The 27,542-nt window shown below is 43.7% G+C and overlaps 1 protein-coding gene across 2 annotated transcripts in view; it reads right to left on the bottom strand.

Annotated features, from left to right (window-relative positions):
• Positions 1-27,542, bottom strand: part of LOC100771018 (carboxyl-terminal PDZ ligand of neuronal nitric oxide synthase protein) — a 293,706-nt gene that overhangs the window by 52,634 nt on the left and 213,530 nt on the right. Inside the window, exon 4 of one of the 2 annotated variants that reach the window (XM_027417062.1) lies at positions 22,638-22,711. In XM_027417062.1, coding sequence (XP_027272863.1) covers positions 22,638-22,711 — 74 coding nt within the window. The remainder of the gene's footprint in view (positions 1-22,637; positions 22,712-27,542) is intronic. The other variant, XM_027417063.1, reaches the window with a different exon arrangement.

Below are 27,542 nucleotides of genomic sequence, written 5' to 3'. Positions count from 1 at the left end.
CTAGTTACAGTGTGTCACCGCTGGCTCTAGTTACAGTGTGTCACTGCTGGTTCTAGTTACAGTGTCACTGCTGGCTCTAGTTACAGTGTGTCACTGTTGGCTCTAGTTACAGTGTGTCACCGCTGGTTCTAGTTACAGTGTGTCACCGCTGGTTCTAGTTACAGTGTGTCACCACTGGCTTTAGTTACAGTGTCTCATTGGGGCTGTCTTTGCAGTCATAGCTTCAAAGCTTTCTTGCACATTGTCTCTGAGGCAGATTTCCTGGGCATATCTGGGTACCTGGCTCCTAAAACTGGCTCGCAACGGTCACTGTTTCTTTTTTCAACTTCTCACAGACCATTTGCTCAACTGTCATCTACAGTGATATCTACAGGTAATGACAAATCCACTCTTCTATAATTCCTGGACCCAGGTGTCCCTGCTTTAAAAGGCAGGATGTCTTGTTACAATCTAATATATGCACTTCAAAATGTTACAAAGACAACCAGATGGTATTTTAGAATCATGCTTTTGAGGATCTGAGGGTGAGGGACTAAGGAGGTCTGGGCACACTAAAAGGAGATGCTTTATTTCCTTGCTTGCTTGTGCGCGCGCGCGCGCACACACACACACACACACACACACACACACACCACACACCATTTTCTGTTGTTCTAAATCACATATATTCTTTTTTTTTTAGTTTGTAGTTCTTTGTTTTTCATTTGAGTTACAAACACAATTGAATTACTTGACAATCCCAGTTCCCTTTTCCCTCCCCTCCTCCCCTACTACCCCCCCAACTAAAACCCTATGGCATATCCTTTCTTCTAATCTACACCTGTCTCAACCTTTCTGCTCCCTCATGACCTCTGCTGCATCCCTCCTCTTCTTCCCTTCTCATTCTCCTAGCTCCCTCCACCCTCTTCCCATGCTCTCAATTTGCTCAAGGGATCGTGACCCTTTCCCCTTCTCCAGGGGACAAAGTTTGTCTCTTTTAGGGTCCTTCTTGTTTACTAATTTCTCTGGCAGTGTGGATTGTAGGCTGGTAATCCCTTACTCTATGTTTAAAATCCACATGAGTGAGTACATATCATGTTTGTCCTTTTGAAATCACATATATTCTAGTGTTTCTAACTTGAAGATAAGTTCCACTTGACAGCAGGGTGGGGAAAAGCAGAAGAGAGATGACTGGGTGGTGAGGAGACTTGAGAGTTTGTCCCTACACACTAACATTTTCTTCCCTTACCTTCTTTCCCTCATCTTCTGCCTTTCCCATGAGTTCAGCATCCAGGCTCTTAGCTCTCACTGAAGGCTTGTGTCTTGCACTTGTTTTTTAAGCCCTCTTACACCATATGTACTTCCCAATGAACACTCCATGAAAATCTACAAGCTACATGATTTTCCTTATACTCTGGAGTGTTTAGTCGACTATGCTGTACCTTCATCTTCAAGTTTTCATCTCTCGAGGCATGGCGCCACTTCTTACCATGTCACTCTTCTCTCTGAGCTCTATAGAGGCATGGCCCCCTTGATACCTAGATTTACGTGTCAGTTTGTTTGGGTCATGGGTTCAGCACTATTCTGGGTATATCTGTGAGGGATGTTTATGAATGATAACATTTTAAACAGTGGACTTGATCAAATCACATTGTCCTCCATAGTGTGTGTAGGCCTCAAGTGAAGGCCCATGTTGAACTCAGGATGATCAAGAGAGACTTCCTCCTGCCTGAACACTGCTACAACACTGGTATTTTCTGGTGTCTGAACTTGGACTGAAACATCAACTTTTGGAGTTGCAAACTCACCTGATTTTGGAGTGAAAGTTATACTGTCAGCTTTCCTGATTCTCAGGCCTTCAGATTCAGGTTGGAACTAGACATTACCTTTCCTGGGTCTCCAGCTTCCCAACTGCAGATCCTGGGAATTCTCAAGTATCCAGAGAAGCCTCTGCCCCCTTCCTAGTCAATCCCTGCTAGGTCTCACCCAGCCATCCCAACCCTGCCTTTACTACAGAACCTGAGGCCAGTGGTCTGGACCTGCCAAGGGCCTTAGAGTAAACCCTGTTCCTTCTCTCAGTCTTCATTCTTAATCTTTGAAGTAATAATAATAAAAGCACTGTTTAGAGTGGCCATAATGTCCACATTAGACAAGTTTGGTGACCCATCCCCCAGATGAATGTGTTATCCCCAGGGGACCCTGGGAAGAATTTAGAACAGGTGCTGGGTCTGAGGGAGGAAGATGTCCTCTCTGCTTTGCCAACTGAGCACACAGAATCTGCAGGAGGGAATGCAGTCCTCACCCCTACCCCTGCCTGAACACTGGTGTGTCCTCCATTCCCACAGTGTCTCAGCATCAGCACAGTCTCACACACCTGTCCCAGGTTGTCTCTCACTCTCTTTCCTGCATCACTTATGTGTTTTTAGTCTACTCTTCAGATATTAACCTAACCTTTGGGTTGATCATTTCCTCTCGTATTACTGGCTAGACCTGCTTATCTTTTTCCTTCTTCTGGACTTACAGGGCTCATTTTCATGTTGGCTGCTTTCCTTTTAGTAGCAGTTACTTTAACTTCCATCTTTTTCATCCCTCATGCTCAGATTTCACTTTCTCAAGGCTGCTATTTGACATGGTGTGTGTGTGTGTGTGTGTGTGTGTGTGTGTAAGATAAACCTGAGCAATGTGCCCAAAAGTCCCTCATGCAACTTTCACATGATATGCAGGTATTGTGACACATTGTCTAGTATCTGCTTGTCACCATGAGTGGGATATATGTCACCTGCCACAGTATGCTGCAGAAGGAAGTCTGGGATCCCAGGGCTGGGAGAAACTGACAGTCCGGCTCATTTCCTTAATGGCAGGCATAGAAATACAAACGCAGGAACTGTTTTATAAGGCCCCCTCCAGGGACAAAGGTATAAATGTCACCATTACTGTCACAAAATATCTACTGTGTTCTTAGAGAAAGAAATAAACACAACTGAGTTTTAAAATCTACTGAGAGCCAGACAAATGTACTTTCGAAAGTCTAGTTAAGGCGCCCTGGTGGCCTATCTCAACTGCTAATTTATGTTTTAATTTCACAGCTGTTAACAAGTTATTTCTTATGTCCCACTAAAGTCTTCCCTGCTTTGCTTGAGTCAACCACAAAGCATCACACAGCCCTTCCTAAATGCCAAGTGCGTGATGAGTTAATTTCTTCTTGTTCTGTACTTGACAGGCAGGCAAAACAAGAAAAAGAAAAAAAAAAAAAGCCAGCATTCTTTAAAAAACACCATACAAAAATCCTTTTCATATACTTCAAGGCTTTCTTTCGCTTCTTTCCAACACTCAGAATGTCTTTAAAATAACTTCACCTGCTGTTGGCTGTCAAGACCCAAATCTACTTATACAACCTGCCAATTCTCTTTTCTGTAAGGCAGCGGTAGAGTTTGGATATGAAGTATCTCCCAAAAGCTCAGGTGTTAGAGATCTGGCAAAACAGGACTCAGAGGTGACCTGATCAGGAAGAGTTTGAAGGGGCAATCCACTCATCGATTTGCAATTCGATGACATTGTGGGGAGATGACAGAAACTAAGAGGCTGAACCTAGCTGGAAGAACCAGGTTACTGGGAACATGTGCCTAGGAAGGCTACCATGACCCTAATCCCTTCCTTGTTTTCCTCCTCCTCTCCCTGTCATCCCTTCCTTTGCTTCCTGGCTGCCACAAACTGAGAAGATTTCCACCGTGCTCTTCTGCCATGAGATTGCTGCTTTGCCACAGGCCTAAAAGCAATGGAGCCAGTTGACCTTGAATTGAAAGCTTGGTCATGGTTATTTTTCTCAAGTATTTTGTTGCAGAGACAAAAACCAAACAAACCAATGCAGTCTATATATCAAGCTTGCTCATATTTGCCCAGGGTGATCCCTGAATTTTCTATACTTCTCAGGGTCCTCTCACTTCCTGAAGACTTTTGTTCAGAGATAGAGTTTCCGGCTAGAACCAGAAAGCAGAGAGAAAACTAGTAGCATTACCCTGATTGGTATATGTTGCCTACAAAACTGCAGCCTCCTCTCCTTTCTTCGAGGATAGCTTCCTTTGTTTACAAGGCAGTGAATGCAGTCCGTCAAGTATCCCACGGGGACAGGCATCAGTGAAGGATGTTCCCAGTAAAAGCCATACACAAAGGTATACAACTTTCACCCTTGGCTTCCCACACGCACACTGCCATCTCCATGTTGCAGAGAAATAGCAGAATGGACAGCATAGAGCCACTCTGCATGCCACAGCAGCAGCTCTGCCACTTAATCAAAGCTACCGAAGATCCTGGGACTTGGTCTTTTCAACTGCAAAATGGGAGAAGAGGTTCATGGGGTTATTCAGAGAATAAGAATGTGTGGTGGATGGGGCTGGAGAGAGGGCTCAGAGGTTAAGAGCACTGACTGCTCTTCCAGAGGTCCTGAGTTCAATTCCCAGCAACCACATGGTGGCTCACAACCACCCGTTGTGAGATCTGGTGCCCTCTTCTGGTGTACAGATATACATGAAAGCAGAATGTTGTATACATAATAAATAAATAAATGAAATATTAAAAAAAGAATGTGTGGTGGAGACTGGGGGTGTTGGTGTCTCAGTGCCGGTCCTGAAAACACCTGCATCCCTTGAGCACTCTGAGGAGAATTAACAGGGCACTATTGGTAAAGGACAGGGCAGGGGATGGGGCATGGCTGAGGACAGAGTAGGTCCCTGGGTACCCTCAGCACCCTAAGGAGACAGCACCCAGGGAGACAAGGCAATGAGCACTTTCAGAATCCAGAGAAAGAACCATGAGTTTCACTGCAGGAACTCTGTAACAAATCCACAAAAGCAGTCTTTGGTGGGGACCAAGCAGGAAGAGCTGGAGAGGAGGTCTGATGGGAACAATGGAAAGCTGTCAATCACAGAAGCAGAAGGGAGCAGTCCTCAAAGTAGACACTGAATGTGGAAAGATACAGAGAAGTGAGATACAGTCCATTGGTGGGCAGGGAGCAGAGGGTATGCCAAGGACCAGCAGGATCTGGGACCAGACCGTTGTCAGGACCGATAGTGGTGAGGCCAGAGGCATACCTCAGAGCTGCGGGCACTGGTGGGGTTCTGAGCAGAGTAATATGGTAGCTGAAGTCAGCAGGATAACTGGATTGGAGTAGTGATGAAAGGCATGGTAACAAGAGGCTGTTGCAACAAGGAATGTGTGAGGCCACGGGAGAGTCTGGAGTTGGGCCTTGCCAGGTGAAAAGGCTACACTGATCCCCTTCTCCCAACCGTGAGGCACGGTGAGGATTTTAACTTTCAGATCCTCCCCGGCCCCCATCTATAGGTTCTGGGGCTGTCATGACAATCTGAGTTTGTCCAGTCAGGTGTCCTGGTAATATGCAGAACACAGTCTGCATGGCTAGACTGGGCAGGTTAAGACAAAGCAAAAGATGCCAAAGTCCCAAGGCAGAGGCTGCAATCACAGGTATAAGGAAATAGACTTGGGGCATTTTTGACATGAGCAGGAAAGAAGAGTCTGACATAAGTGACTTAGCGGATGACAGGAAATGGACTCAGAGTTGTGACAATGAAGATAACTCTGACATAGGACACTTGGTAGAAAGGGACAAAGTGGGAAAAGGAGGCTGGGAAGTCAGGGATAGAGTGTGTTTGGTGACGGACATGTCAAATTTAAGAGGCAAAGTTGTCAGGGACTTGATGTCAGGGTGCCTCACAGCATAGGAAGCAGAGAAAGTTAGACCAGAAGTAGGGTTGGGCTACACCTTCGAAAGCCTGCGCTTAGCAACGCACCTCCTCTAGCTAAGCTCCACTTCCTAAAGGCTCTATAACCTTGCAAAACAGAACCACCAGCTGGGACCAAGTGTTCAAGCATGTGTGCCTGCAGGGAACCTTTCCTGTTCAGACCATAACAGATTACTGTGAGAATCCTGTTAATAGTCTTTATTTATGTAGAGGGCAGGAGAGGAGCCAGAAAAGCATGACTGAGTAGGGAAAGGCAAGTAGAGAGGAGAAGGAACCAGAGAAGGCCATCGAAGGAGTGACAGATTCAGGAAGGGTTCAGGAGGACTGGAGGACCACATCAGACATCACATGGGGTACCAATAGAAAGGGACTTAGTGAGACATCACTGGTGACCTTGGCAAGATCCATCTTGGTGGAGTAGTAACTTGGGAGGTCCAGTTAGAAGGAGCCAAAAGCTATAGGGAGCTTTGAAAGGATAGGCAGCATATGACAGGTAGGATTTTAGTTGTGTGTGTGGGGGGGTGGTAGAGGAGGAAGAGAGAGACAAGGGAACTGGGATCATCATGTAATTCAATCTTGTTTGTAATTCAAATATAAAAAAAGAGAAAAAGAAAAGAAAAGATAGGCAGCAAGTGCAATTAGTTAAAGAGCTCAGCAACAATAGGGCATGACGGGCTGAGGTCTGAGAGACATCGTTTCTTTTCTAAGAGTGTGTTAACAGGAAGAAAGGAAGGGAGAAGGGATACAGGAAAGCAGGAGGGGAGGGAGGAAGGAAGGAAGGAAGGAAGGAAGGAAGGAAGGAAGGAAGGAAAGAAGGAAGGAGGGAGGGAGGGAAGGAGGGAAGGAGGGAAGGAGGAGTGAGTTTGGACAATAGCTCAGTGAGTAAAGTGCTTGAACCTGAGTTTAATTCCAAAAATGCACATGAAAGATACTGGGGGAACACAAAGACACACAGACACAGACACAGACACAGACACACACAGACACACAGACACACACACACAGAGAGAGAGAGAGAGAGAGACAGACAGACAGACAGACAGACAGACAGACAAACAGAGACACAAGAGAGGGAGGCACAGAGAGACAGACATACACACATAGACACAAACAGAGAGGGAGGAGATAGAGACACACACAGAGGGAAATACACACAAACAGACAGACAGACAGACAGACAGACAGACAGACACAGAGAAACAGAGATGAGAGAGAGAGAGAGGGAGAAAGGCAGAGAAGGAGGGGGAGGGGGAGGGGGAGCAGAGAAGAGACAGAGACAGACAGACCGAGACAGAGATTCAGAGGCACAATAAGAAACACCAGTCCAACAGTCTCAGGACCCAGGGGAATTACACAGCATATGATGGCTCAAGATTTAGAGGCAGCAGAAGACAGGGTCCAAATGGAAGATTCACCTCAAATTCAAGAGGACAACCTGTCACTAGGGTGGGCGCTGGCCCCACCCTTGCCTTGACTCCCTCTCCCTCCCTCTTGGGCAGCCTTTTGAAGCAGTCAAGCTTTTCCCTGACAGGGAGCTGCAGCTGTTTGATGTGGATATGGTTGTGGGGATGGTGGAAGCAGGGGGTCAGTGTGGGTTTAAGGACGGTGCCCTGATCAAAGCCGTAATTGCCCAGGCCTGCATTTCACCTGTCCATTACTTAGTTGGCTCTGCTGAGGGTGGGGACAGCTAGCAGAAATGTGACCTGGGTCTGAAGGAAAGCACGGAGAATCAGAAATATTTTGCTGCTGTCTTCTGAGAGAGGGAACACACATTGGTTTATCCTGCCACTGAACTCCTGAGGGACTGGACTTGTGTAAACATGGGGGCTGGATATACCAGCAGGCCAGGCGCCAGGCAAGGCTCTCTCCGGACTCGGCTTGTGAGCACTTAGAATTTCTCTTTTACATTTAGCTTGTCAAATTCTTCTTCATCAACTGAGGTGTCTGACAGGCTTAATTCATTCCCTAGGGCTTTGTCTTTCCTTCAGTGAACAAAGGGAATTGGGGAGATTTAGGCTTAGCTCTATTTCCTACCAAAATTCTTACACATGCACACATTGACACACTGGCAAGATTTGGGTATGACAGCAGACTGACCAGAGCGCACTGTCCTGCTATGTGGACAGGAGCCCCAGGTATAGGAGGAAATGTACCCACAGCTTCTCTCATCTTCAGAGAGTAATTATGTGCTAAAAGTAGACAATGATCCTATACACACATCATAACTACTGGGAGCTGTAAATCTGGGGGTCTGCCCACTTAACTCCTCCAAAAGAAAATATTTTATTAGGGCCATTAATAAGAACAAGATGAGCCAGCCCACTTACAGGTTTTTATGATTTGAGTTATCAGGGAAATTGTAACAAATAGAACAGGAGGTGAAGTCAGAGGCCAGGGTAATACACAATCAGGCAAAGTGATAAATGAGCAGCCAGAGGTCTTAGCCAGGCATCCCCCACCAGCTGCAGGAAGGAGGGCGGACATTTTCAAAGGCAGGCGGTGTGGCTGTGAATCCCTCAGCAGTAGGAGGTGCTGGGCTCTCTGAACAACAGGGAACACGATCATTGGACTCTTAGTTCTCCCTGTTCCCAACTTCAATGCTCTTTGAAGTCAGCTGTTTGTTTTCTGTGAGGACACACATTTTTCTTAGTCCAACATTAGTGTGTGTTTTATTCTCCAAATACTTGCATACAGGGAGATGTTCAGTGTTCAGTGAATGGTTTTATAGGCTGATTGGTCAGTTCATCTATTTATTCAGTCTTAGACCAAGGTTTGAAGAGGGATCACCCGTACTTTGGGGGAATTTTGTAAAGATTCAAGAGGAAATCAATTATATTGAACAAATATGCATTGGACACTATTAAGTGTAAGAGGGAGGTCAAGTAGCCCTGGCGATTGTTAAGTTGCAGTCCCATTTCTCTACAATTTTATTTTATTTATCATCGGGGCTGTGGGGAGGGGTGCAAGAGGGGAGGGATGTAGAGAGAGAGAGAGAGAGAGAGAGAGAGAGAGAGAGAGAGAGAGAGAGGAGAGGTGTGGGTATGTGCATGTCACTTTGCCTGTGTGGAGGTCAGATGGCAACTTTTATTAGTTCTCTCCTGCCATTTTTACATGGGTTCTGGGGATTGAACTCAGGTCTTTAGGTTTACACAGCAAGTGTTCTTACTCACTGAACTATCTTGTTGGCCCTCAAATGTAGTCCTTACTAAAATGTATTGGACAGATATATAACTATTACCAAAGAGATTAGCTTAAAGGGCACTTGGGATGCTGAGGCAGGAGGATTGCTGCCGACTTTGAGGTCAACCTGAGCTACATTGCAAGTACCAGGCAATCAAGACTACATATCAAGAAGCTGCCTCAAAAAAACCAAACCAAACCAAAAAAACAGCAATGGAAAGATACCAGATCTCCACTGTGAAGGTAGGGATACTATCAGGAATTCTCACTGGGTGTGTTATTTAGAAGAAACCTTGAAAGATGAATAAGAATCAGACAGAAATGTTAAGCCAAACACAGAGAATACTTAAATTAATCATAGTTTGATCTTGAATGCTACCGCAACTGGGAAAATCTGTGATTCTTTAGGAGCCTGCATCTCAAAGTCTCTCAATAAAGGATGTAGGCCTCGCAGAGAGACCAATGCTACTCATCCCATTTCATTGTCCACCTCATCCCTGCTTACTGATCCTTCATCCCATGAAATTATCCTGTTTCATTCAGTCCCATCCCCTCATCCTTCATCATGCCCCATCTCACTCCATCTTCCCACCCTCCATCCCATCCCCTCATCCTTGAATTCTAGAACTCTTCAAGTTTAAGGGACTTCCAGAAAGAAAATCCAGGGTCACAGTCCAGTCACGCGCCCAACAGTGCTAAGACACAAGACAGAGCCCAGAGAAAACTTACTAGCCAGGCCAGAAAACAGGGCACTGCAATAGTGTCTGGACTGGTTTTCAATGCAAGGTGTCTTAAGTGACCACTGTGGGCTGAGCAGTGACACTGCCTATTGGCACCCTAGAAGTTGTCTGTTAATATTAAAAATCTGTCAGCTAGGGTCTGTATCACCAAGTCAAGGGCAATCTTCATTTGCTTTTTAAAAGTTTTCATTTCATTTTCAGGTTGTCACACAGTAGCCCTTCCCATGAGTTATTATTTCTTGCCTCTGGAAGGCGGTTAGTCTTACCACTACGTCACCAAGACATTATCTGCTTTTTATATTGGTGTGAGACCCAGACTTTATGCCAACTTCCTCATAATCCAGAGGCTTTCAAGGACACTAAGAATACCATGAAAGCTACCCCTTATGCAAATCCACTCCTTTAAAGCTATTTGAAACTCATCAACACAAGATTGGTTTGTTCTGAATAGCGAAACTCCTCTAACAAGATATAAATGGCTCCTGGATTGGTGAAGGAGCCAATCATCATTTAAACATTAAATTGTTAAGAAAGCTAGATAGCTTTGATTTTTGTTTTTGCTTACCATCTCTTACTTAGCTTGAGAAGTACGAGAGCTCATGGCAAATCTTCTTGGCTTTAAAAGTAAAATTTTGAAGATGGCACTGAACACTTAATGTCACGAAAGGATATTTTTTGGAGTTAATGGGTCTGCAGGACAGTAGGTCCACATGTTTCCCTAAAATTGAAAGTTCTGATCTGGGTGTAGTTGTTCACACCTGTAATCCTAGCCCTTGGAAGGCTGAGGTGAGAGAATGGCTGGGAGTGTACAAGAGTACCCTCCCCCCAGCTTTAATCAGATTTTCAAAGATACTTCTATCCTAGGGAGTGTCAAGACCACCCAATGGATGCCTAGGCCCATGCCTGCCTGGCAGCAGGGAGGGAAAGGTTTTACTTTGCACACACTTTCCCATCTGAAATTCTTCAGTGTCTCATAAAGCTCTAAATCAATTCCCTGTGCATATTTAAGAAGGAGAAAATGAATCATTGAGTAATGAAAATCATTTCATAGCAGAGCTGGGCCCAGCCTGGCTCCCCAGTTACCTGCTTCTTCCCCCATAGAGTAATCCTCTCCCTGGAAGACAATGTTTAATTATGTGATGTTTTCTAAAGGTGGCCTAATTGGATTTTTCATCATTAGTATAAAAGGTGCCCTATAAGGCCAGGCCCAGAGAGGCTGCTGATTCTGCTTCAGTCATCTTCTGCCTGCCTACTAACTCTTCAATGGGCTTTTGTGTCACTCTTGGGCTGCTCTTTAGGCAACCAAAAAGAATAAAGGACAAGGTCACTGTGGAGGTTTGAATGAGAATGGCCCTCACAGGTTCATATATTTGAATGTTTAGTCCCCAGCTGGTGAAAATTTAGAAAGGATTAGGAGGTGTGACCTTGTTGGAGGAAGTGTGTCACTGGGGTTGGGCTTTGAGGTTTCAAAATCCCACACCAATCCCAGTCTCTCTCTCTCTCTCTCTCTCTCTCTCTCTCTCTCTCTCTCTCTCTCTCCTCTCTCTCTCTCTCTCTCTCTCTCTCTCTCTCTCTCTCTCTCTCTCTCTCTCTCTCTCTCTCTCTCTCTCTCTCTCTCTCTCTCGGCTTCCTGCAGATCAGGATATACTCTTAGCTACTGCTCCAGCATCAAGCCTGAGCCATGTTCCCAGCCACGATAGTCATGAACTAATCCTCTGAAACTAAGCAAGCCTCCAATTAAATGCTTCCTTCCATAAGTTGCCTTGGTCATGGCATCTCTTCACAGCAATAGAATACTGACTAAGACAGTCATCAAGAGGATAAGGAAACTTAATGGCCTTTCTGAAATGAGCATTTTAGAGACTATATTTATTAATTCGCTTATTCCAATGCTGCTGGGGACCCAACGTAGGATCTTTGTAAATTTTTTTAAAAATTTATTTCTTGTGTGTTTTGCCTACATAATGATTTTGCCTGTATGTCTGTCTGTATGTGCACCACATGCATGCCTGATGCCTGCAAGAGGTCAGAAGAGGGCATTGGATTTCCTGGAACTGGACTTATGGATGGTTGAGCCACCATGTGGGTCCTGGGAAATGAACTCAGGTTCTCTACAAGAACGGTAAGTACCCTTACCCACTGAATAACATAGGCTCTTGAACATACTATCCAAGCACTCTACTTCTGAGCCAGGACCTCAGCCCTAAGATGAATTTTTTAGCACAGCAAAGGAACAGATCTAGGCTACACCCCTCTTTTTCATGCAGTGACACTGAATATCCATTACATACTAAGGATCTTCCCAGCTACAGAGACATGACAGTAGACAAAACAGGTGTGGTCTCTGCCTCCACAGTGCTTATGCTAAGAACATGACACAAAGTTCTATCTTTTGATCAGGACTGAATTTCCAACCAAGTGGGATGCCACAAGAGTCAGAAAGGACAGCTATAAAAGTATTGATGTTCCAATTCTCTGTACTCAGACATCACTGATCTGGTCTGTGCCTAGAACAGCTCAATGTTGGTATATTTCTGCTGCTTTCCCCTGTTTTGGCCAGACATACATATTTCCTATTATATTCAGATTAAGAGGCAATCTTTTCTGTGTCCATCTTGTTGACATGAGGTCCACCCACATATAGTGCATTGCACTTCAAGCCAGGTTAAATTGCCTGCAATGCTATTCTCACTTTGGCACTTTCACAACCAAAGCCATCATGGGAAAATTACAATGTAGAATAATACTGAGCTTTGAAAAAAAAAAGAGAATCCATATATTTGCAAATATAAAACCCTAAACAGGGCAGTAAGATGGATACACCATAGCTTATTGATGACACCGGGAATATTGATAGTTTCCCCATTAGGAAACTATTATTTTACTTTATATAACAAATATACATTATTTGGTCATTAAAAAAAACCACTTTGTTTAAGGGGTGGCCAGATGGTTCAGCAGGTGCCTTAGTTTGATTTCTATTTCTGTGCCAAAAGTAACTTGAGAGAAAAAGGGTTTATTTCAGCTCACAGGCTACACTAGGGTCCATCATGGAGGGGGGCAGAGCAAGAGCTTGAGGAAGGAATAACACAGAGGCCATGGCGGAATGCTGCTAACCGGTTTCCCCAGTGGATTGCTTGGCTTGCTTTCTTATACAACCCAGAACCACCTGCCCCAAGGTGGTACTGCCCAAGGAGCTTGGCCTTGACACATTAACCATTAGTCAAGTAAATGCCCCACAGACTTGTCTAGAGGCCAATCTGATGAGGACAATTTCTCAGCTGTGTTTCCCTCTCCCCAGATATGTCTAAGTTTGTGTCAAGTTGACAGAAACCAAGGTAAAGGCACTTGCTGTGTAAGCCTGGTGACCTGAGTTTGATCCCAGATGAAAGTGGAGTGAGCCAACTCCACAAAGTTGTCTCCTGACTTGGATGTGTGTTCCACCCACATATATGAATACCATGTACACAAATACAATAAGTGAATATAAAAAACCTGACATTGAATCATACTTCCCTAAGTATCTGTCTGAAGCCTGTCATAGGGTGTAGAGGCCAGAGTGAAAGACTGTAGGATAAGGCCTAAGTCCTTTAGAATTTCCACCCCCATTGCTTTCTACAGAGGAGCATATACTGACTGGAAAGGAATCAATGAAAGCAAAGGAAGGAAGACAGAGGAAAGGAAAGGTCAGACACCTGTCTAATAGAGCATGAGGCTGCAACAAATGACTTATAAGTCATCAATCCTTGCTGGAAACTTGGTGTCCATTCTAGGTGTTTACAGAGACTCACCAAGCACCAATGGAATACTGGGGACATTTTCTACCCTACTGTGGTGATATATTATTTATGATTTAGTAAAGATTGCCTGAAGTATCAGAAGCAAAGCAGCCAAATGACTAATCTTACCTCTACCAAGCTGAAAGGGCAATCCTGTCTCCACAAATCCTCAGAGACAAAAACTGTGAATCCCTGCCTCCTCCTCCTTATATTCCTTTTTCCTCCCAGCCATATCCTGTTTCCACCTCTCTGCTGGGATTAAAGGCATGTGATCCCAAGTGCTGGGATCAAATGCATGGGCTCTGTTACTCTTTAATCTTGTATAGGCCAGGGTGACCTTGAACTCGGGAGAGATCCATCTGCCTGTCACCCGAGTCCTGGGATTAAAGGTGTGTACCACCAAAGCCTGACCTCTATAACTTGTGGCTGGCTTTGCATCCTGAACCTTCAGGCAAGCTTTATGAAATCATAAATAACATATCACCACACCTTATGAAGAGGAATAAAGACTAAATGCGGAACTTGCCCATAACTATGTAGGAATGAGAACAAAAGAGGGAAAGACAAAATAAACAGAAGTAAAAGAAAGGCACGAGAAGCTTGTGTGTCTCAGGCACAGCTGAAATGACACAGGAGAACCTGGGAGAAATGTCTATATATTTGGACATATGGGGAACATACATAGTAACATACAAGGAGCTGTTTCTATGGAGGATACCAAAGCCAGACCATGAAGAACTAACTGTTAGACAGTGGGCTCCAATGAAGACAGGACCATAACTTTGGGAAGGAAGGAGAGTGACAGAGGACATACGCTTGCATGTTGTGTGATATTCTGATGGTATTCTGACAATAAAGTTTGTTTTGAATCAGAGGGCGGAGCTAGCCACTAGTGGACCAAAATTAACCATAGAAGTTTTGGAGGACTGAGGACATATAGAGAGGCAGGAAGTAGTAAGGCAGGACTTAGAGAGGATCTCCACCCTTTTGTAGAGAGGAATGCAAGAGATATGAGGCCGCTTGTGGCTTCTCTGCAGCTTCTATGATCATTCAAGTTTTTACCCCGATATCTGGTTCTCAATTTTTTCTTGATAAAGAATAGTTAGATAAACACTTCACTTGCATGAGATTACCAGGACCAAAGGGTGGTTATTTCAGGGCAGGGGACGGCTGAATATATGTGGAGAGAGGCAGAGAGCTTATCTAGATTGAGAAAAAGAGAAGAAACAGGAGCTGAAGATGACCACGACTAAAGGTGGGTCCAGAGTAGACACGGCTGGCAGTGGTATGAGGGCGCTTTAAGGGACAAGGGAAATCTTATAGAGGGAGAGGTCTCCCACAGGCAATGAGGATGCAGAGCTGATAAGTAAAAGAAGGTGAAAGGGCTGGGCATTAGTGAGGGGGGTTTCTACCAGAGTGAACAAGGGATCACAGGGCAGCCGTGGGAGGTAACTGAAGCCAGACAAAATGAATGCTCTCCTCCCCCTGCTTCTCAGTTCTTTTCATAATGTTCTCCATGCAGAAAATTGGGTGAGTTATTCTTACTCATGCATATGTATGAGCCACTGTCATGGAAAGGTCTCAAAGCTGGGAGAAATAAAAACATCAACTCTTCATCAAGCATTACTCATGGTTAGAGTGATAGAACAATTACATCTGTCAAATGAGCTGCCCAGAAATGACATAGGAGAGTCAGGGAGAGGTCCGTAGGCTGGGCGGCCTTCACACTCCTGAGAACAGTCTTTCCAGGTTAGCAGAGGCCCCCTAAGAACCGAGATAAAGGGAGGTAAGAGCCAGAGGAGGAAAAGGTGCTCGTTGTTTAGAAACGGTCCAGGAAGCTGCAGATAGCCACACCATCATTTAGGAGACATCATAAGCCAGGGTTCCTTACAGAGTGCAGTGCGGGGAATGGGGCTGAATGCCAGGGTTTGAGTTAGGGGCTATAGTTTGGCTGCGTCCTCAACAGTTATTTGTAAAGGCACAGTCCTCAGTGTGATGCTTCTGTTGGGTGATGGAATCTTAGGGAAATGGGGTCTTATAGAAGGCCCCTTAGGTCATTGGAGATGTCCCCCAAAAGGAGACTATGGAATCTACACCCATATTCTCTTTCTGCTCCCTGGCTCAAGATGTGACCATGGACTCCAGTCATAAGCAACCTTCATTAGAGGTTCAAACCAACAAAAACACCTGAGCTGGGAGCTGAAATAAAACCTCATCTTACTTTATAAATAACCTGGGTGGAAGGTTTTGCTATTGTGACCAAGAGCTGCCTAATAGAGACAGAATTCTCTGGAGTAAAATCATCCCTGGATTCTAGAGAGACAGTGTGGATTCTGGAGAGTTTTAAGGTTACTGAGAATGTCTTCTTTGTCTTCATAAAACAACAGAGTAACTGACAATTAGTGCATCTACCATCTCTTAAAATTACACAATCCTACCTAGATATCTGAGGTCTGAGTTGTGTGTAATTACATGCCTAAAAATAGTAACACTCCAACGTTGTATATACTCTACAGACTGCCAATCTTTGTCCCCTAGGAACCGGTCCTCTTCCCTCTGTGAGGACATTTCTATCTATTCTTCTTAAAATAGATTTCTGCTTCACCTCATCATTAAGTTACAGTTCATCAAATCACGATTCTTTCTTCCTCTGCCAAGTGACTGAAGGCTCTGTCCACACCCCTCGCTGAAAGAGCCCCTTCCACCACCCACCAGATGCCCTCACTTCTTCCCTTCGTCTGTCTGAACTCTTCAATCCAAACACATCCTTGTTTCAGGATGGTTGCTATTTTCACTTATTCCTAAAAGCCTCCACAAAGGTTACCTAGGATTTTTTTTTTGTCTGCTTGATTTTCACAATTTAAAATGTTTTAAGGAGTTCTTTCTAAGCTTCAGTACTTGACAGGCACTTAACTTAGCATATTCTTAACAATTCACATTTTCTGGCTTCTATTCTACTGGAAAGTATGTTTCTTTGCAGGTGTTCTAGTTTCCTTTCTGTCCCTTCAATAAAATACCCTGACCAAGAGCAACTGAGGTTTGCTATCCATCTATCTTTTTCTACTCTTACACAGATCAGCAAGACCCCATGCCTAGGGAATGAATGGTGCTGCCCACAGTGGGCTGGTACTTCACACATGAATTAACAATCAAAACCATTCCCCACTGACACACCCACAAGGCAACCTGTTCTAGACAAATCCTCAGTTAAGACTTTCTTCTCCTGTGAGTCTAGGTTTGACGAGTTGACAGTTAAAACTAGGCAGCATAGCAGGCAATATATTTTTTCCCAAGGCATGCTTAAAAATCCGTGTCCTTTGAATTCTAGAGGTTTATTACTATAAACTCACAATTTAAGAATAAACTTTCTCTACTTGCAATTTGATGTCTTTCCTGAATGTGAGGAAACATGCCATGCTGGCTAACTTTATGTCAATTCAACACAAGCTATAGTCATTTTGGAAGAGGGAACTGCACTTGAGAAAATACCCCCACAAAATTGGCCTGTTGACGAACCTGTGGTGTATTTTCTTGACTGAGGTCTGCTGTGGGAGGACCTAGTTTACTGTGGGCAGTGCCACTCTTGGGCTGGTGGCTCTCAGTGCTTAAGGCAGGCTGAGCAAGCCATGAGGAACAAGCCAGTGTCTTCAGTAATAGGGTATTATCAACCAGTTCTGGTGAGTAACCAAAAACAGTGGAAATTGTATTATTTTGGCAATTTCAATTCTGTTCCCAGGATTTCGACTAATTAACATATATTAATTATACATAATAGTGAGTTTTATTAATTATGACATTTAAATACACAGAACGATGTATTCTGATTATGTTCACACATATTCTCACTGTTTTTTTGTTTCTCCCCTCCTCCCCCTAATCTACTTTTTCTTAACTAACCCCATTCTTCTACTTATATGTCATTTATTTATTTGATTACTTTTGTGAACCAAAGACGTTCTTTAGGATTGTTACAGGCACAAGAATGAGAGTTTGTTTACAGGATTATGTACACCTTACTAGTGGCCACAACACACTGAAGAACAGGTCTCTCTTTCTGACCAACCATTATCTACATACTAATCTTCAGGGCGGGTTGGGCACTGTGATGGTTAATTTCAAATGTCACTTTTTTAAAAAAAAGAAACAGGCTTCCTCTGGGTATCCCTGGCTGTCCTGGAACTCACCCTATAGACTAGGCTGTCCTCAAACTCACAGAGATCTGCCTGCTTCTGCCTCTTGAGTGTTGGGATTAAAGGTACGTGCCTCCCCTGCCCAGGTTTCAATTGTCAATTTGGTTAGATCTAGGAGGATCTGAGAGATGAACCCCTGAGCATGCCAGTGGAGGATTATTTTGCGTTGGTTATTTGAGGTGGGCAGATTTGACTACTGTGAATGACACCATTCCCTGATGAGAAACTAGGTAAGGCATAAAAAGAAGTTGAGTTGGCCAAAGCGTTCAGCACTCCCTGGCTTTGACCGTGCATGTGCTGAGATGAGCTGCCCCAAGGTCCTACTGATGTCACCTCTCTGCCATGATGGGCTGCACCCTTAAACTGTGACCCCAAATAAACCCATTCACCCTTAAGTTGCTTTCATCAGGGAGTTTTATAATAGCAAAGCAACTAAGGCAGGCCCCACAGGCCTTTTCTTCTACGACAGGGTGTTGATAGGCCGCTAGTCTTTTAGAGATTCTGTGTGGGTAACCAGAGATGCCGTAAGTTCAAGGATGCAACTGTCAGGCCATGTCCAGAAGCCAGAGCTCCACCCCACGACTCCTCTTTCTCTGGCTCTAACATTCTATTTACCACTTCTTCTACGATGCTCCCCGAGCCTCTGCGGGAGGATAGAGATGCCCCCGTCATGTCTAGGCTTCAACAGTGGCTTATTATCTGTGCTTTGATCAGCTGTGGTTCTCTGAAGTCACAACTGATAAAGAAGCCTCTCTGACCAAAGCTGACGATTCTATGACATTAACTAGAAGCCAACTGGACAGGGACACCATATTCATTTAGCAAAGAAGCAGCAGCAGCTTCCCCACTAACGCCTATCACCTCCCTAACCATGGGCTTCAACCATGTTTACAGCTCCCCATCTAAGTTCCCTCCTGTCAAATAGGTATCAGAAAATGGTTGGTTACTCCTTGTTCTATTTTTATTTTGTTGCTGTGATAAATACCACGACCAAAAGCTTAGGGGAGGAAAAAGTCTATTGGGCTTAAACTTCCAGGTCACAGTCCACCACTGAGGGACATCAAGGGCAGAACCCATGAAAGAATGCTGCTTGCTAGCTCATACTTGCTAGCTTTCTTACACAATCCAGGATCACCTTACCAGGGATGATGCTGCCCACAGTGGGTGGGTTCTCCTGTATCAACTACCAATCAAGACAATTCTCCACAGACACGTTGACAAACCAATCTGATTTGGGCAATCCCTCAACTGAGATTCCCTTCTCAGATGACTCTGGGCTGTGCCAAGTAGACAAAGCTAAGTAGGCCACTCTCCAAAGAGACTTGCCACTATCGGATCAGTGAACTCATTTTATTTGGTTGTCAATGTTGTATAGCAGGTCCACAGCTAATTAAGACTGCTGCTGATTCTCCTCCAGCATCCTGCATAACACCTTCTGGCACTATGGGTGCTACATATCAGAGAGGAAGCCTCCAGCCATGTCCCAACTTTATTTCTCTATGCCCTCTGACCAAGTAACAGGGTCTCATCAACCAGTTCTGGTTAACCAATAACAGTAGAAAATGCTAGTATTGTTTTGGGAACCCTAGGGACATCCCTAGTCAACATTCTTAGGGAAGTAGTCTTTGACATTGGGATTTCCATTAATTACCTATTGCTTATGCAAGCAGCTTTATAGCTTAATAATTATTAGAAAACTCTGTTTAAATTACTATGCTTTCTGTGTCTTAAGTGGCCTCAGAATGAAATACCACTGTTTACCCCAGTGCCCAGTAGTTTTCCATGTACTCCTTCCTCCCTCTCCAGGTAGCCCTGAGTAAATGATCTCCACTTACTCAAAAATCACCATAAGCTAAGACCTGACATAGTTACATAAATAAATGATAACATGATGCAATTTTTAAGAACCATTAAATTCCACATTGTGGAAGTAAAAACATCTAGAATAGCCTATAAAATTCTAACATTAAAAAAATCTCTCTCTTTTCTCTCTGTGTGTCTGTGTGTATATCTGAGAGAGAGAATGTGTACATGTGTTCTAAAGCAAAGAAATAATAATTAAAAATGTATTGATGTTCCCCTCTTCGAAGTATATTTTTCTTTTTAAAAGTGAATAGATGGGAAAAGATAAACTACATAAGTTAAAAGAATCTCTGAAATAGAAGAAAGTTGGAGGGTCATTACTATGCAATTTCAAGAATCAATATAATAAAATAGAAACTGACCATAAAGACAGAGATAACTGACTTTTAACAAAGATGCAAAGCCAATTCAGGAAAGAAAGGATAACCTTCAACCAATGAGGTAAGGACAACTGGCTATCCATGGATGGTAATATTAACAGCAGTGGACAGAGGAAAGTAGTTGGAGTAGGAGAGGAGGTAGACTTTAGTCTACCTCACACAGAACCAAACTGAATCATCCACATGATCATAAAATCTAAAACTATCACACCTCCAGATAAAAACAGAACATCTTTGAGTCAGGGAAAGATTTTATGATGAATTTGACTTTCATCAAAATTTGAAACTTTAGTAAGACATAGTAGTGCCTGCCTATAACCCCAGTGCTTGGCAGTCTAAGCAGGAGGATTAGCAAGTTGGAGGTCAACCTGACCTACATAATGAGTCCCTGTCAAATAAATAAAGTAAAACAAACAAACAAACATACTTTTGAGACAGGGTTTCTCTGTGTAGCCCTGGCTATCCTGGAACCCACTCTGTAGAACAGGCTGGCCTCAAACTCAGAGATCTACCTATTATAAACACGAAAAGGACTTCTACCCAGAGTTCTCTCAAAATTCAATAGTGGAGTGTGGGGATTAGTGGGTGATGGAGTGGGATGAGGAAGGACTAGAGAAGGGCACATTACTTTGGGGAGTGACAACACTGTCTACTATCTTGGCTAGGGTGATGGTTTCACAAATGTACACATGTATCAAAGTTTGTCAAGTTATTTGTTTCAAAGATATTCTCATTTTTAAAAAAAATGTCATTCTACCTCAATAAAACTGTTTAAAAGTAAAAAGCTTGTTTGGAGTATATGAAATGGGAAAGTCCTTCTAACCAAGAATAGACAAAATAAAAATTCATGAATATGCCAGGCATATTTGTGCATGCCTTTAATCTAAGTACTTGGGAGGCCAAGGCAGGTGGACCTCTGAGTTCAAGGACAGCCTGATTTATATAGTGAGTTTTAGGACATTCCTACAAAGAAACACTGTCTCAAAAAAAAAAAATCATAAACACCATCTGCAAAATGTCACTCTGTTTTATGTATATGGTGCAAAAAAAAAAACAAAAACAGACAAACAAAAAACCCTCTCCCTGGGAGGTGAAAAGATGACTCAGGTTGAAAATACTTCCAGAGGACCAAGGAAGGACCCAAGTTTGCAGCATCTGTATCAGACAGTGTTACTCTAGCTTCAGGTGATCTGGTGCCCTCTTCTGGCCTCTACAGGCACCCACACTCACGTGGCATGCACATACAGACACAGAGGCACCATACATTCACATATTTCTTTTTCCTTTTACAAAATGCACACTGTAACAGTGGTTTGTCTATTTTTGGTCTCTAAGCCCAATGCAATATATTTTTTAAACCCTTTTCTCATCAATCAAGTATAAATTAATTGTCCCCTCTTGTGAATTACCATAACTTATGCTAATTTTCATATAGTAATTTAATGCATTTATCTAACCACCTATGCACATTTACTAAGTGCCTCATATGGGCCAGGCATAAGCTTGACACAACATATACAAAGGTGAACCAGGACTAGTTCCTCCCTTTAAAGAGCCTTACAGTCTAAGAGCAGGGTGATGAATTAATCAATTAGTTAACAAGCAAACAAATAAGTTGCAATAACACACTAAAACAACTATTTCAAGAACCCTTATCCACTTCGTCAAAAAAATGCATGACTATAATTTGAGAGCTGGCAAAGGTAAAAATTCTAACTCTAGGCATCCAAACTCTCCGAAAGATGACTCCTTTCCCAGTGGAGAAAACAGCAAGAAGGGGTGAGATGGATCTGCAGAATCCGGGACAGCAGAATGATGCCAACAAGTCAAGGTCATACCATGGTTCCAGGGACAGCCTGTGTGTGTTATTGCCTCTGATTTTCTCTTCCCTTGAGAAACATATGGGAGTCGTACCAATCTAATTGTGAAAGCAACTTCTGAGTGTGTGGCAGTTCACTTTGTTACAACGACACCCCAGAAGACAGGATGGCTTGTAACATTAACATTTTCCTTCTCACAGTTCAGAAGTAGGGTAGTCCAAGATCAGGGGACTGGCAGGCTCGTTATCTGATGAAGATCTATTTTCTGGTCCAGAGATGGTACCCAAGAGCCCTGTCCTTGTGTGGTGAGGAAGCTAATAGCTCTCTGGGACTTCTCTCATCAGAGCACTGATCCCAAACATCTACTTCCATGACATAATTACTTCCAAATACCCATCCCCCCATCCTCATGCTATCACCTCAAGCGGTAAGATATACCCAGATATATCTTGGAGGATCCTAATTATTCGGGCCACACATTGTACTGGAGGTTCCCTTGGGACATTTTTGCTTCTTCACATGATCAAACCTCTTCTCTATGTTCAAATTCTGAGGAGGAAGAAAAGAGGAAGAGACAATAACTGGGTAATGGGAAATGTGGGGGATGAGATAACTCAGTTATCTCTCTTCCCATGATCAATATCTATGCAATTACAGAACTCCAAGTGGCACAAAAATCTGCACGGATTGAAAAGGTCTCCAATTACAATGTAACCATTTGAATTAAATAGCAAGGAGAAAGCCTTCAAACCTCCCTCAGGGCAATTCATCACCAGAAAAAACTTTTCATCTTAAAGATATTTACATCTACAGAAGTATCAGGTCTCAGAGGGGAAAAGCATTAGTACCTTATTTAAATTGGCCCGCACCCACCAGCATGAGATGGCTCCAGGAGACGGCAAGGGTCCCTGGGGCTCAGCATCCTCCTGAGTGATGGGCTGGGCTCTTACCTGTAGATAGGGTCCTGCATCACCAGCATCTTGCTCTCATCCCACGTCCACTCCTTTTTCTGCAATAGAAGAAGCTGTAAATGAATAAGTTAGGCTTGTCCTCAGGACAGAACCAGGACACACATTGTGCTACTAATGCATATGCAAATCCATGCATTTAGCTCCTGGCCTTTTCCCTCTAAGAGGCTCAGAGTTGATTGCTTCAAAAGGACAAGTGGAAAATGTCATGTGTCTGGTCTGATCAGTTTCCTCCAAGCACTTTGGGAAAGTGTCTCTCTAGGCACAGAGGATGGGAAGGAGCCAAGATGGCCTCGTGGGAGCACAGGCAGACTCTAAATTTCCTTAGAGAAAGTAAGGGCGGTGGAGGGGTGGTTATATATCAATCAATCCAGAAGAGTGGAAAAGAGGAATAAAATCGAGAAGGGGGCAAAGGTAAACCTTCAAAATATGAGAAGGATGCTGTCCAGCTCAAGTGAAATGCAGCCCCAGGCTCCTCTGGGAGGGGATGGGGACTGAACCAATATGTCAGGTAAGTTGACTAGGACAATGGCAGTTACTCATAAAAGAATATTCATTCTGGCTGTGATCAGTTTACTGTGACCATGGAGGAGACTGCAGAAGCAGTTACAGATGAGGATAAGAACGGGGATGAGAAAGACCCTGAAGAGGTGAGCGTTGTCTGTGTGTGAGAAGGGAAAGAGCCTGAGGTCAGCAACCAGCCACCTCCCCTGGGCTGACTTCCCCAGTGCCGAGATGGAGAGAATCCTGTACCACCTTCCTGGTCTTTGTGACAGATACATAGTGTTGTCAAGGGAAACTAGGGGACATTGCATTCATCTGTGAAAAAAAAAAAAAAAAGACTCAAGAGAGCAGGGAAACATTAATGAATGAGGCCTTTTAGCGAGGTGGAGTTTTAAGTAGAAGGCACAGGATGGCTGGCCACTCTCAAAACATGGAGCTTTGGAAGTGCTCCAAGAGATTACAGAAGACCATGTTCAGGCCTAGAGAGTTACATCAGGGGAAGCAAGCAGCTTTACCCAGAGAAACACACACACACACACACACACACACACACACACACACACACACACACACACACACGCTTACTTTTTTTCCTTTAAATATTTGAAAATTTCATAATGCATGTAATGTGTTTTGATCAAGTCTACCCGCTTGCTCCTTCTCACTTCCTTATCTACCACTTTTCCCTCCCAACATCACGTGCTCTTTTATTTATAAGCACTGAGTCCATTCGGTGCAGCCTCTATGTGTACAGGTATAGAACCGCCATGGGAGCGTGAAGCTGACGCTCCCATTCCGGGAAGCCATCACCTACCAGTAGCTGCTCAGCTGTGGTGATCTTGTACAAGCAGTTCCACTTGTTGACATACATGCTCTTAATCCTTGACGACGTAATATCAACCCAACACTGGAGGTAGATTTAGACTGGTTTACAACTACTCAATATTAATCAATTTAAACAATTTTAGGGATGACAAAATTTCAATTATAACTAAATTGTAACTATTGTTTAGAGAGTCTTTTTCATAATGGCTATTCACTACCCTCCGATGTCCTGAATGGCCCATTTGGAATAGCACAGAACAGGGAGACAAATGAATTCTCCAAGAACCCCTTCAGAACTTCTTTACTAAATAGTCCCAGGGTTTAAAAACAGCCCTTACTGGACACATTCCCCAAACCTTCTGCAACCATAGCTGACACTTTTGGTACATATGACACCTGTCCCTCAAACCCTGATTCTTTGGAGCACCCTGACTCTGCCTCACCTGTGGTCTGATCGGCATGGTAGAAAAACTCACTCCTTTCTGTATTTTGGTGAGGCCATTACCCCAAACCCATAGGGCTCAGCACATTCATTAGCTGCCTTACAGCCTTCCACTGGCATTCACTGGAGCCATTTCCCAGCTGACGTGAACAGAAATATTTTCAAGATCTAAAGTCCAAATAGTTGGACACCTATTTCCAACATACAAATGTTTACTATAGGCACTATTTAAATAGCAACATAATATATTTAGAGTGTGATTTGATTTGGGTGTGGTGAATTTTTTTATAACATGAACATTAAATTAAGCCACATCCGTAGTCACAATCTAGTCTGCCTGCACTTTCAACTCAGTCAGCAATATTCATAAAGCACTGACCACTTGCTTCTGAGCCCTACTGGTAAGCTCATTTCAATTGTCAATTTTTTTTTTGTTGTTGTTCTAAGATTTCTACTTGGCTCATACTCATTTCTTTTTCTACTCTCTGCTTTTTCATTTGTTCAAAGACAGGAGCCAGACTTGGTGATACTTAAAGAAGTTTAGGCAGGAGCATCATTGGCCCCGGCAGTTACAGACCAGCCTGGGTACATACTAAGGCGTGATCTAAAAAGACAAAAATACAAACAAGAATATGTGTGACTGCTCTAAAATCATTTTATGATGACCTCCTTCAAGTCTTTGTCAGGTAACTTTGCCAGGTCTGGCATCCTGGGGGAGACACTTGCTACCTTTTTGTCCTCCTCTCAGAGAGAGATTTTACTCTCACAATCCCATCATTAGAAGAGCTATTCTACCTGTAGTGTCCACTGAGAATTATAGCCTTCTGGTCTGATTAATTTCATTGTATGATTTTTTTTTTATTGGCAAGGTTTTTATAATAAAGCTTATTTCTTTCTAAAGTGAGATTTTTTTTTCTTATTTCTTCTCTGGCAAATCACTTTCACTTGAAACCTGGGACCTTTAAACTATTTGAAGATTTGAGATTCATTTAAACTTTAATATCATCCCACAACAATGCCCTAATAGGGGAAAGAAAAAGACACCACCTTGCTGGTGTTGGCTTTCCCACTGGCCTCTGCAGACCCAGCTCCCTACCTGGCTGACGTTGGCAAGAATGCCTTGCGCCTGCTTTCCAAGTGTCCTCCACCCTTTGTTGCATGCAGGCAGCCTCATTACTGCTGGGCAGTGGTGGGAGTCCAGGTCTCTCCACAGGCTTCCACTAACATCACACAGGGAATAAGGTGAGGAGTGGGGAGGAGACACTCACTACCAGCTGGCCAGGATGGAAGGCTGACGGGTAGGGTACCTGATTCTAACCCAGCAGTCGGGGAAGTCAGGATTCTACTTAGCCAGGTCAGCCTCAGTGGTGGGTGGTTAGAGAACAGTTCTATTTGCTAAGCATTTGCCTGGGAGAGTAGTTATGCTCAACAGTGTTCTACCTTGCCAAGCTGACCTCTTCCTTCTCCTTTGGCTGGAGAGCAGGCTTACATGTGCTCCCATGGCATATCTAGGTTGCCAGCTTCTTCAACTTTGAGTCTGGGATAGATGAGGCATAAAGAAGCCTCAATCCACAATCATTTAGTTCCTGGTATTCCGGGTCTGAGCCCCAGTAATGGCAGATGGTTTCTGTGACCCACTGCATATATTTCTACTCAAAATGGCTGTGATGCTGAGACTGAATTGGGTATTAGATTAGGTTTCTTTCCTGCCCAGCAATGCTCCTTCAATGTCAAAGTTAACCCTGGGAGGACTCATCTTTGCAACTCTAAAGAATGCAACTAACTTCTTCTTTAAAAAGGAAGGAATAGAGAGGCAAAACAATGCCAAGCAACTATTTCCCTTTTTTGGCATTCCTGGACAGGAAGATGGCAAGGCCAGGCTCCAGGCATCTTGTATGAATTTCACGGGAGTCAACCACCACTGGCAGAGTCTATTGAAGTCAGAAATTAATTTTAGGAGCTATCCCTGCTTCCACAGAGCATATCCCTAGAAGGAAGGAAAACCCTCAACAATATACTCCCCCCCAAAATTATTGTCCTTTTCTGAAAAATCCCATTTAAATCCTCTCCTCTTCATTAAAAACCTTGCAGTAAAGCCTTGGTGAATCCAATAAGTCTATGAAGAGAGCAGGAAATGATCAAGGTTTTTGTTTGTTTGTTTTGATTTTTTTTTCAGCATAGGGATGGAACCCAGAGACTTTGGCAGCACCTTAACACTGAGCTATGTAGACCCCAGCTTAACTGAAGAACTGTTAGATTCTTCTTCGTCGAAATGACTTCTCATCTTCTCTTATTTTGCAAGTGTTTTAAAGATAATAATACAAACAAGCCACTCCCCTTCTCAATTTTTCAGATGGAAATACTTTTATTTCATGGAAAAAATAGCAAAATACTAATAGTCACAAGAATAAAAACAGGAAAGTAGACTAATAACTGAGCTTTACAAGATTATAAATTAAGGGTAGTTTCAAGCTTTGGCTAGGAGGTATATCACTGAACAGTTACTATAGCCAAACTGGTCCAACCATCTTTAGCAAGCCCACATAACACCAAGCTGTACCCAAAGCCAGCCTCCCCCTCCTTCCTTTCTTCCTCCCCTCCCTTCCTCCTTACATAAATGCTTGAAAATAGGCCTCAAATTCTTGGTAGCTGTGAGGACATTTTTAGTTTTGCTACTCTCCATCCTGGCTCAGCTGTAGTCTCTGAGACAGTCAGGAAATGAAGACATCTCCAGTCTAGATTGGAGTGGAAGGGTAGAAGAGGGGCACAGGCCTCTAACCCTCCAGCAGTAACCCTCTGGATGCCCTCTGGGGACAGGGAGGCCTTCACAGCAAGGGAGGAGCAGCAGGGATACTATCTTCAGCCTCCTTCCACCCCAGACATGTCTCACATGGCCCCTCAGGGAGTGCAAGCATTAACAAGAGAAGGGAGTGGTGGGCAAGGCTGATTAGCAAAGTCCCCAGCAAGATAACACTCACCTCTCACCAGCTCTGCAAATATAATGGAATGGAGGCAAGCAATGAGTGTGGAGCAGGTAACTGATGGAGCACACAAATACTTAGCTTCCAGCCACACCCCATCCTGGGGTCCTAGGTGGAGGACAACTGCCTCTGATT

This window comes from Cricetulus griseus, chromosome 5 (assembly GCF_003668045.3).
Source record: "Cricetulus griseus strain 17A/GY chromosome 5, alternate assembly CriGri-PICRH-1.0, whole genome shotgun sequence".
NCBI classification, from domain to species: Eukaryota; Metazoa; Chordata; class Mammalia; order Rodentia; family Cricetidae; genus Cricetulus; species Cricetulus griseus.
Note: the sequence above shows the minus strand (reverse complement) of the source record. Positions and strands in the feature narration are given on the sequence as shown.